A 12,042-nucleotide genomic window follows, 5' to 3' on the forward strand; every position below is an offset into this window, starting at 1 on the left:
TGCAATGGATTAACATTACATGATGTTACACATCACGTAGGATAAAAATAAACACAACTGTGTGTATCGCATTTAGTTTTACAGGATATAACTGCTGCACTAAAGGTTCACTTCACATAAATTCCCACACGTGCATTGGATCTGTTTATCTTTTTACATACTTTGCCCAAGTCAGCTCTGGCTCTTACCATGATGCTCTATGACCAGACAGCATTCCGACAGGATCGCGTCCTTTTATTTAAAGAACACAATTGGGAACAAGCATTAACGAAGACAGGCAACAACATCAGTTTAATAATTGGAACCACTGTCATAGTAGCAAATGTGTTATGCAGAAGATGATATAGCAGAGATGCGCTAGGCACTGATTATATCTAGGTTCAAGATAAGTGCCCATGAAAATTATTGGTAAACCATGCATGCACATGGACACACCCCCACAGAAAAGACCACAGCAGGCACACAGTGAAGTCGCAATGCACTGTGATAGAATACTGTTGCAGCTATATGCACGCTGAAGTACAGCAGAGCCATCAAATAACACAATATGATTATGCTAGTGCCATGTCCAGAGAATAAGTAGATAGAACGGTAGAGAGGAAGTAGGGAGAGGAGGCAGAGAATGGGTAGAACCGACCCAGTCACAACACGAGTGAATAACAGCCTTGTTACCCTTTGCTCACAGCTCTGATACATGGGTGGAAGGCAAGGAAACGCTACTTCTAAACACGGCAGCAGTTGCAGACAAACTGGATAAATTCAACGTATGGTATGGTATAATTCTACGATTTGTGAAAAGTAAGCACCATACACATTTGTGAAGTGGACGTATGGCGTGCAGGCGCAAAGCTGCATCAAACCACCATAGCGTCTAGGCAACACTGTGGATGTGTTGCCCGTCCAATCAACACTTCGGTGCCCAATCCAGTGGCTTTGTGGCAATCAAATTGCTTGAGGTCCCTGGTTTAATCCCGACTGCGGCAGCCGCATTTCGACGGGGGCACAATACAAAAACACTTGTGTACTAAGATTTAGGTACACGTTAAAAAACTCTAGGGGGTCAAAATTAATCCAGACACCCAAGTCCGCCTCTATGGCATGCCTCATATTCTGACTGTGGTTTTGGCATACTGCAGCCCGATATTTCAATTGAAGTTTACACTTCTGCCATGGTGTGATGTGCCATGTGAGGCAATGACAATGCTAACCTTCCCAGACGTTATGAACAATGGAGCACAACTCCTCGAGCAAGCAGGTCTCATTGCGTGTTCTGTGCACTACACAGACAAACAGCAATGGTGCATGCCAGGTCAAGCTTAACATCAACTCACTCTCGTATTGCACTAAACGAACATTGGTTTAATAAAATTAAACATTCGCTGTCAAGATCACTGCTAATTATCATCAATCAAAGCAAGCAGCACTGATAGCTTCTCTTACATTCATTCCCACAGTACATGGAATCTGCATATCATTTTCTTCACCTGCAAGCTCTTTCATCTAAAACAGGCACCAGCGACGTGTGTTCACATGTGTGAACGCGCATGTGGCGTCACAGCCAGCTCTCCTCACTGGGCAGCACTGAAGAACTCTGACACGGCCTATTCAAATATACATGTAAAATGCAAAAACGCTTTTCTGAGATAACCCAGGCCTGGACCAATTTTAATGAAGTTTGTTGCATTTGAGAGAAAAGTTTAAACTCTAGTGACTGTTTGAAGAAAAATTTCGATTTAGGACCTGAATTTTATTAAAAGAACTTTAAAGAATTCGCAAGGTTGAAAAAAATACACGCACGAAGTTTACAAATGAATAGCTCTGCATCAAGAACAGATACCGCGGCTCTGTAAACGGCATCCATTAGACCATTCAAAGTGAACAAATTCGATATGCCAATTTATACGTTACGTGAATTTTTTACATTATGTACAAGGGTTCTGCAAAGGCTGTATTTCCGTATTACTCTTTTCTTAGATTCATGTGTAACATACCAATTTTGTCCGCTTTAGATGTACTATTAGATTCAATTTACAGAATGGTGACCTCCTTTAGCATTGCTGTGTTACGGAGTTGTAAACTTGATAGTTTTGTTTACTGAAAATTTCCTATTTTTGACAAATTTTAATAAAAAATTTATGACCTAAATCGAAAATTCAAACCAACAGTCACTAGATTTCAAGCTTTTCTTTTGAATGCAACAAACCTTGTCAAATTTGGTGTCAATTTGGTCCTTTTACATGTACTTAGACAGGAGCACCCGAGCTAAAGCTTCCTCTTAATAACAATGCCAGGTGATGTAAACTGAAGGATGCGCAATGAGGTTGCGAGATGAAACAAACAATTTTGCCCTACCAGCCCAAGGTTTTATACAAGATTTCAATGTTACAAATGCACATGTTTAAATGCCCTCCTCTGTGAACACAACAGCAACAAAAGAAGCTTCTTGTTCATTCGTACTGTTGTATGTGCCATGCCAAATGCAAAAGAACTTTTAAGCTATATTGTTACATAGAGAAAGAAAATAAGGTCTCTGAATTTCATTTCGTACTAGGTTCTTTTTTATTTTGTATTCCCACCTACTTTGTCCACAGACTGCAGTAAATCCTAAAATTTTAAAAAAGTTTATACAAAGGCTGGGAGGCCTACCAAGGTCTTGCCCAGTTGGCTACCCTATGTATATGTGGAGGGAAGAGAAAAGAAAGTCACGTGTGTTTGTGCATACATTATTGAATAGGCTGTTTTTTTTTATTGCTGGCAAGTCACAAGAGAGGTAGGCCAAGTCAAGCTGCTTAATCTGCAGCTTTTACCTATCATTGCAAATTGTATATTTCTGATAATTGAAGTTAAAGTTTATACTGCTGCCCTGATACTTAATGGTTGAGAACTTGAAAAGGTTGCAAGACAACACTGCACACATTCTAAACTTTTGGTGTAGCAGTGCGCCCTTTAGGAATACTGGTGTAGAGCAAGCAAGACTAGGACACCGAACATGGACACACAGACATGGCACAAGCTTCCAACAACAATCTTTGTTTCCAGGAAGCACGTCGTGCTTATACCTACTGCCTCACGCATCATAGAACAGGTGTAAAAGCGTAAATATTTGTAAATCAACAAAAACAAATGAATTTGCTGACATTCAGATGTTAATTTCAATTCATATCACAGAAATTTCAGTTCTTTATTCAACAAAGCAATGAAAGGTGCACTAACACTCACATCACCGATCATCGCCATCCGCTGAGCTTCCATAATTAAATTTCATACATTTCTGCCAAGAATAATAGTACCTTCAAAGCAGGCTGGGATGGCAACAGAGAAACAAAAAAACTAAACAGCTACTGTCATTTCCTTCATGTGTGCTCAATCAAATAACATGTTTGAATGGACACAAGGATGCATTGCTGCTGCATACAAGTGGGGAATGAAATCAACTAATACTCTCAGATCACATCCTCATATTTCTTGCACCCTACGTGACTGTCAGAATTTTCTGTGTGTGCAGCGTTCACGGAATGAAACGAGTCAATTTAGGGATAACTATTGCGCATACTTTCGTTTCCACGAGCTGCAGTTCGTTTCACATTGACATACTTTTGGTGCATACACTTAGATCGGAGTGCAAGTCACCTGTGATGACCAGATTCCTTGTGACGTGACATGGTACTCTTGAGGACTTGGCACATATGCAGGCTTATGCTAAATGCTCCCTGTTGCGTTTCATTCCGTGAGCACTGTACATGCAATGCAGTCACAATACATCATTGTGTCAATGAAATATGCGCTTTGATCCGATAATGAACCAGTTTGCACTTCATGTCGCTCTTCCTTCCAAGTCAGTGTCCCTGTTAGTGTGTGCCCTACATAGCGAAGGACCAGGAGTGGCTTTTACTTCTTTGCAATAGGATTTACAAGTACATACATGAGCAAAAAGTAGTAATCCTTGTATATCAGATTAAAGACTATGTTCAGGACGGGAGCATGTGGGCTAAATGAAAGGTGTTTCTATTTAGGACTGAGGTTGAACAGTGAGACTAAAACAAGGACATGAAAAAACAAATACCACAGACAATAGTTTCTTCGTGTCTTTGTTTTACGCGTGCTGTTCAACTTGAGTTCTAAATATGAACCAACTGAGCCTTATTAACATCTTACTAGTGCTTCTATTCTTGGCTCTAATGTAACTAAAAACTGAGATCCTCGTGTGGTTTAGCAGACACTAGAACATTTGAGAGATTGCTTACATTGTGACAACTTTTTGTTTTCTTTGCCTCTTGGGCATTTATAGTAGTATTCAACTCAGGAGACTTACCTAAGCAGCAGCTATGGAGACATGTTATGCCCATGATGAGGGGACCCGCAAAACAGAAAGGGTGCAATGGGGCAAATGGAAAGTATTGAGACTGGGCAGCAGTTGTTGTGGCACGTGGCTTCGGATATGTGCTGTGACGTCATGATAAAATGCACACAAAGAGGTTGCATCAGGTGGTGATGATGACGTAGGAGTAAGGGGTTTCCAGCACAAGGTTTAAAGGAGTGCAATTGTGTTTGTGAAAGTAGGGGCAGATTCACTGGTGTGTTAGCGCAAGGTGCAAAGATGAAGGCCATGGGAATGTTGCTACCCTGGCCACACACAGGACCAGGTTGAAGGGCAAGGGTGCACAATAATCGGGTGGAGCTGGACAACTGGTCAGACAGGCTGTACAGAACTCAGATGGAGGACCGATGCTGAGTAACTTGACAACGTCGGTTCCAGCTCCTCTTGAAGCCCTAGTAATGAAGGCCGATTTTTCAGACCCATTTTCAGAAATCCAGATGGTGGTCAATGGTAGTGCCAAAAAGGCAAATGTGGATGCTTCTGTGTATATCCTAACCTTGAATGGCTAAAGACTGTCACGTTGGACATGTGTGAGATTTGACACACGCAGTCCATGGCACTTGTAAGATTTAGACCTCAAGTCAGTGCTGGTTGATATCTGCCTGAACCTTTCTGTAGTCTGATGTAATAGCAGCTGGTTAGGCAAGAGTGAGTTTATTGGCACACAGAATTGTTATGAAGAACAACGAAGAAAAGGCAAAACCATTCAACTAGAAGGGAACAAACATTGGAATGTGGAAAGTGCATGAATTAAGCTAAATGGTTCAAACAAGATGCATTGGGTCGATAGATACTCTGCCAAAGCCACAAGGGCTTTTGTTGGTAGATGCATAGTTCAGGCAGTCTGCAATAATATATAAAGGCAAAAAATAGAATTCTATGCTATCAATATCACTATTTGCAGCTCCCAGGGGACGATACAACTGGGACAAAGAGGTACGAAGATGTATTCATCACACTGCCCACTACTCCCACATTGGCAATACTCCCAAGTTCCTACACCCAACTTCTTACTTAACCACACAGTAAATACCTGTACACAGTAAATCCATAAGAAAGGGGACGCTAAAGACTTGAAAAATTATAGACCGATCAGCTTATTGTCGGTTGCCTACAAAGTATTTACTAAGGTAATCGCAAATAGAATCAGGAACACCTTAGACCTGTCAACCAAAGGAACAGGCAGTGTTTCGTAAAGGCTACTCAACAATAGACCATATTCATACTATCAATCAGGCGATAGAAAAATGTGCGGAATATAGCCAATCATTATATATAGCTTTTATTGATTACAAGAAAGCGTTTGATTTAGTCGGAACGTCAGCAATCAAGCAGGCATTACGGACCTGGGTGTAGACGAGCCGTATGTAAAAATACTGAAGGATATATATAGCGGCTCTCCACAGTCACCGTAGTCCTCCATAAAGAAAGCAACAAAATCCCAATAAAGAAAGGCATCAGGCAGGGAGATACGATATCTCCAATTCCAGAGACCTGGATTGGCAAGAATTGGGGATAAGAGTTAACGGAGAATACCTTAGTAACTTGCGATTCACTGATGATATTGCCTTGCTTAGTAACTCAGGGGACCAATTTCAATGCATGCTTACTGACCTGGAGAGGCAAAGCAGAAGGTTAGGTCTCAAAATGAATCTGCAGAAAACTAAAGTAATGTTTAACAGTCTCGGAAGAGAACTGCAGTTTACGATAGGTACTGAGGCACTGGAAGTGGTAAGGGAATACATCTACTTAGGGCTAGTAGTGACCGCGGATCTGCATCATGAGACTCAAATAATCAGAAGAATAAGAATGGGCAGGGGTGTGTTTAGCAGGTATTCTCAGATCATGTACAGCAGGTTGCCATTATCCCTCAAGAGAAAAGTGTATAACAGCTGTGTCTTACCAGTAGTCACCTACGGGGCAGAAACCTGGAGGCTTACGAAAAGGGTTCTACTTAAATTGAGGACGACGCAACAAGCTATGGAAAGAATGATGGGTGTAACGTTAAGGGATAAGAAAAGAGCAGATTGAGTGAGGGAATGAACGCGAGTTAATGACATCTTAGTTGAAATCAAGAAAAAGAATTTGGCATGGGCAGGACATGTAATGAGGAGGGAAGATAACCGATGGTCATTATGGGTTACAGACTGGATTCCAAGAGAAGGGAAGCATAGCAGGGGGTGACAGAAAGTTAAGTGGGCGGATGAGATAAAGAATTTTGCAGGGACAACATGGCCACAATTAGCACATGACCGGGGTAGTTGGAGAAGTATGGGAGATGCCTTTGCCGTGCAGTGGGCGTAGCCAGGCTGATAATGATGATGACATACCTGGAGTGAAATTGAGCTATTCTATTTGAAATGGCTCAAAACGGAATTTTGTTCACAGATCATTGCTGCAATATATACTGCAACTCTCCTCTCAATACTCGCTAAAATTGGAAGAATGGCCATATTTATCTAGTTTAGTTTATATATGAAATTGTGCTCAACAATTATTTACATTCACTTTCTTTGATTTCGTAAACTACTACTCATTGCAGCAATAAAAAGTAAAGCTACGACTTCGACAAGCACACCAGGAAGTCCGCAACTTCAGTCATGCTGTTAACCATGCACTGACCGGCATTACGCAGCACGTGCTTGAGAGAAGAGGCACGCGCACAGTGTTTCGATTGTCCCGATTGATTTACGCAGTTTGCGGAGCTATGGCATGCAGGGCAGCGCCAAAAGAAACGCCCCGGTATACGTTCACTTTGAATTACTGGAGAAAGCACAAATGGAAAAGCTAACATCATCATGGTGAAAAGCAGCGCACATTCACTATCTATTACTTCTGTCCGTCCCTGTTTAAATTTCGCTGCTTTTTCACTATGAAGGTGAATCAGCTTTCAGCCTTGTAAACACCATCGTAGGGTGCCTCGGCTGCGCTCACATTACACCTAGCGCGAAACAAATAAGGCCGACATTTACTGCGGGCTTCTTCACCTCTGCAGCACGCGACGGCCATTATTCCCTCATTAGAGTACAGAAAGCTTACCGTTCCCATACGGCAGGGGCTTCCAGAAAGTGCGCTTCAATTCCCACTCTGTCGGTCCTTGCATGTGCCGCGGCAGCGTGTTTCTGTTTACGCAAAAGCCCAGTATGGCCCAGTGCTCGGCCGCTGCGCCACCATGCGCCGCTCGCGTGCACCTCGTTTCTAGGTACTTTTTCCCCGAAGCGCCACGGCGAGCGCGAGTGAGAGCGGGCTCGAGAGAGAAAATCTCGGGGCTTTTGCTCCTTGAATATATGACTCTGCTTCGGCACTACGGAGGAGGTTTCTTAGCACGCGTTGTAGTCGTTTGTTTTCAGACATTCCGGCATTGCGGAGTGCGGTGGAGTTTGTTTACGCTCAGCCGCTGGCTGCCCATGCGGTGAGGCAGTGGGCGCGGATGTAGGGTGCCTAAAAGGATGGGTGGATGGATGTTATGAGCGTCCCCTTTGGAACAGGGCGGTGGGTTGCGCCACCAAGCCCTTGCTATTATACTGCCTAATGTCCCACCTAAGTTAAAGAATAAAAAATAAAAATATAAACACTATAAACTCCCACACCCAAATTTTCTGGTCCCCTATTGCTAACTGTGCTTTTGCACGTCTCCGTTTTTGTCGTTTCCCTGCTTTTCGTCCACCAATCCTCCAATGGCCTCTTACTAATGCCTATTGCGGACATGTTTAATTTTCTGCTGCTCCCGCTGAACCTAAGGGCTTCAAGGAAGCCAGTGGTTCCTAAATCGCCCGCTGGGTAGACGTCTTCACATTCTAATAAAACATGCTCCACAGTTTCCCTAGCTTTACCGCAACAAGCACATGCTTCTTGTTCCTTCTTATATCTCGCCTTATAGGTGCGTGTTCTAAGGCATCCCGATCTCGCTTCGAAAAGTAATGAGCTTCCCTTGAGTTATCATAAATTGTTTCTTTCCTGATTTCGTTTTTTCCTCTTAAGTAGTTACTCATGGCAGGTTTCCTTTCCATTGCCGCCACCCATGAGATTATTTCAGCCTCTCTGACTTTCCGCTTGACCGTCTTTGTTGCTGTGTTGCCCACCCTACAGGCCACATACTTGCTGGTAAGCTTCTTCCTTTTTTTCCTCCACTGTGAATCAATGTTTTTCCTGTACAGATGCCTGAAAACTCTCCCAGCCCATTCACTTTCTTCCATATTCCTCAGGCGTTCTTCGTACTCAATTTTTCCGCGAGCTTCCCTCACTTCAAAACTAGTCCAGCCCATATCACCCTTCACAGCTTCATTTGTAGTCTTCCTGTAAGCGCCCAATGCGAGGCGACCCACTGACCTTTGGTTCCCATCGATTTCTGATTGTACCCCTGATGTAAAGCAAACAACCGCATTTCCAAAAGTAAGTGCTGGAACCATTACACCTTTCCACATACCTCGGAGGACCTCTTGCCTACTGTATCCCCATAGCGCTCTGTGCTTCATTATGGCTGCATTTCTCTTCCCCTTCATTGTCATTGTTTTTTCCTGTGTTTCCACATATCTATTGCCCTCGTTTATCCATATACCAAGATATTTATATTCTGTTGCCCGAGGTATTCTGGCCCTGTATCTCCACTGTCTGTTCACTGTTTTCATTGAATACCATAACATCTGATTTTCTAACACTAAATTTAAAACCTAAATTGTTGCCTTCCTGTCCACAGATATTAGCCAGACGTTGCAAATCACTTTGCTTGTTAGCTAGAAGCAACACAATGTCATCCGCATAAAATAAACCGGGGAGCTGCTGCTCAACTACTGTACCCGCCTGTTTGTATGAGAGATTAAACCCGATATTACTTCCTTCTAGCGCCCTCTCCATCCTCACCATGTACATCATAAACAGCAGCGGGGATAAAGAGCACCCCTGTCTCAGTCCCTTGTTGACATGAACTTTCTCCTCGCTCCTCATCCCTTCTCATTCAATGCAAACGGTATTTTCTATTTAAATCTCTCTCAAAAGCTGTAGACAATCGTCACCTAAGCCTTCCCCTTTCAGCATATCCCACAAAATGTTATGGTCTACGTTGTCATAGGCTCCTGTAATGTCTAAAAAGGCCACATATAACGGTCTGCTTTCTACTTTTGATAATTCAATACACTGAGTAAGAACAAATAAGTTATCATCTAAACGCCTACCTATTCTGAAGCCATACTGAAGTTCTCCCAAAATGCCATTATTCTCTGCCCAAGTTTGAAGCTTTAATTTGATTGCCTGCACTGCTAGCCTGTATATTACCAATGTAATGGTCAACGGTCCGTAAACGAGTGAATTCTATCTTTCTCCCCCTTTCCCTTTATAAATTAAATTCATTCTTTTTTGTCGCCAACTGTCTGGTATTCGTCTATCTTTTAAAGTTTTTTCCACTGCTTTCACCAGAGCTTCCTTACTTGTTGGTCCTAGTTCATTATTCAGCCTAACGGGAACCTCGTCTAGCCCTGTGGCTGTGCGCTTAGGAATTTCCTCTTGCGCTTTCTTCCAGTTGAAATTTGTCAGCACCAGCTCCTTTTCCACTTGGGTCTCTCTCATGCTCTTTTTTTCTTCAAATACAACCTCGTCATTGCCTTGGAAAGATTCGGCTGTTATTTTTAGGATGTAATTTATTGCCACTTCTCCTTCCAGTCTGTTTTCATCTTCGTCTAGGATATGTTGTTGTATTGTTGCTGACTTCCTGCCTAATAATTTTATCTGGTTCCAAATATTCTAGGTGCGACCTTCTTTTTCTCACGTATTTCTGACAACCAACGTTCGCTTTCCCCTTTTAATTTTGCTTGCACCAGTATTTAATCCATAGACTTTTTCTCCCGGTATATTTCCCATTTACTGGTTACTTCATCCTGCGGCAACTGCGCCTTCTTTGCCTGCCTGTGCTCTCGAGATGCTTTCTGTCGTTCTGCGATCGCTTCTCGTATCTCCCTGTTCCACCAGCTTTTCGGTTTCTTTGTTCCTTTCCAACGAACATGTTGTTTCTCTTTCCGTATTTCTGTCGTTATTACACTTGGAAGCTCACCCTATTCCCACTCTTTACTTGGCCATCTTCCTCGACTCTAGTGACTATATTTGCTATTCGTTCAGCCTTCAGATTTGGACTGGCCATTTTGCGCTCATTGCTCTCTTTCCCAACTACATATCTCATTTTTAAAATGATGCGTTTATGGTCACTCCCTATGCTGCTATACCCTTCCTCATCGATGACCATTTCTCTCAACTTATCACGAATTCCTTCTGTCATCAGACAGAAACCTCCCGCGTAGTACCTAGGCAGGGTGACATTGGCACATGGTGTGGCACAGCAAGGGGACTGAAGAGGAAGAGAACGAGGTTCGTCTCGGCATCGCGCGTCAATGGTTAGGTTTCGTGAAGTACAAACGCCTGCATCCCCATTCAGCGTGTATACTTCGGCAGGGTATACGCGACAATTTGGTGGAGGTGCTGGGTACACCCAACTTATGCAGGAGACCCCACTGGGCAGCAAGAACCTCGCACAATTGGAGTTGACTCCAGTTCACCGCACAAGCCGGCGAATACGAAGCCTCGCCCCAGAATTTGGAAACCTCCAGGATAAAGTGATCACTACGACCACTGCGACTTCTACGGAAAGGATGACACCGACTTACCTAACGCTGCTGAACCCCCAAATGCCGACGGCTTTTCATGGCGACATATTTGAAGACGTGGAAGACTGGCTGGCGGAGTTCGAGCGCGTGGCTGCGTTTAACGAGTGGGACAACAACGCCAAACTCAGGAACGTCTACTTCAGCCTCCAGGATGGCGCTCGCACGTGGTTTGTGAACCGCGAAAGTGCCCTGTCATCATGGCCTGAATTCCAGCGCAAGCTACTGGAAACTTACTCCAGCCCCGATCGCCGAGAAAAAGCGGAGCGAGCCCTTCAGTCACGCGTCCAAAAGCCCAACGAGAGCGTCACGATGTAGTACGTGGATGACATGACGCGTCTCTTTCAGCGTGCCGACCCGAGCATGTCGGAAGAGAAGAAGGTGCGTCATCTGATGAGAGGCGTAAAGGAACAGCTCTTTGGCGGTCTTGTTCGGAATACGCCCAAGACTGTCGCGGAGTTCCTCACCGAAGCCACCGCAATGGAGAAGACGCTGCAGCAACGGTCGAACATATACAACCGACAAGTAAATTCCGCCTGCACTCCGGATACGCCGGTAGGCTTCGGGTGCGACGTCGCCTTGCTTTGCGAGCTGATTCGCTCAGTGGTTCGCGACGAGCTGCAGAAGCACCACTGTACGTCGCCACCGCCAGTCAGCTCCCTCGCCAGCGTCGTACGCAACGAAGTACAGCAGGCACTGCAGGCATCTCTTTCCAGCAGTGAAGCGCCACGTCTGCCAAGTGAGTCCCGGGGGAAGACACCATTACTGAGCCCCGCCCAAACTTTCGATGTTGCGTCGCCAGTCGCGTTGCAATCGGCGCAAGCCGCTCCGACAACTCCGCTAGCGTATTTCGACGACCGCCGAACGCCCGCGAGGAAATCAGAGGTTTGGCGAGCACCCGACCGACGACCGCTGTGCTGCCACTGCGGCGAAGCTGGTCATGTGTATCGGGAGTGCCCCTATCGACGACTCGACCTGCGGGGTTTTTCCATCGATTCGCCTCGACCTAGGTTTGGC

The 12,042-nt window shown here is 44.3% G+C and overlaps 1 protein-coding gene across 13 annotated transcripts in view; it reads right to left on the reverse strand.

The window, feature by feature from the left end:
* LOC126536996 (uncharacterized) overlaps positions 1–10,533 on the reverse strand; it is a 615,291-nt gene extending 604,758 nt beyond the window's left edge. For 3 of the 13 annotated variants that reach the window (XM_072287450.1, XM_072287452.1, XM_072287451.1), the window contains exon 1: positions 7,418–10,527. In XM_072287450.1, coding sequence (XP_072143551.1) covers positions 7,418–7,426 — 9 coding nt within the window. In that variant the 5' untranslated portion in view covers positions 7,427–10,527. Of the gene's footprint in view, positions 1–7,417 lie in introns of all 13 variants that reach the window. The other 10 variants (XM_072287448.1, XM_055073270.2, XM_072287449.1 and 7 more) reach the window with 9 other exon arrangements.
* Between the last annotated feature and the right edge of the window lie 1,509 nt (positions 10,534–12,042).

The sequence above is a fragment of the Dermacentor andersoni genome, chromosome 3 (genome assembly GCF_023375885.2).
Source record: "Dermacentor andersoni chromosome 3, qqDerAnde1_hic_scaffold, whole genome shotgun sequence".
Lineage (NCBI taxonomy): Eukaryota > Metazoa > Arthropoda > Arachnida > Ixodida > Ixodidae > Dermacentor > Dermacentor andersoni.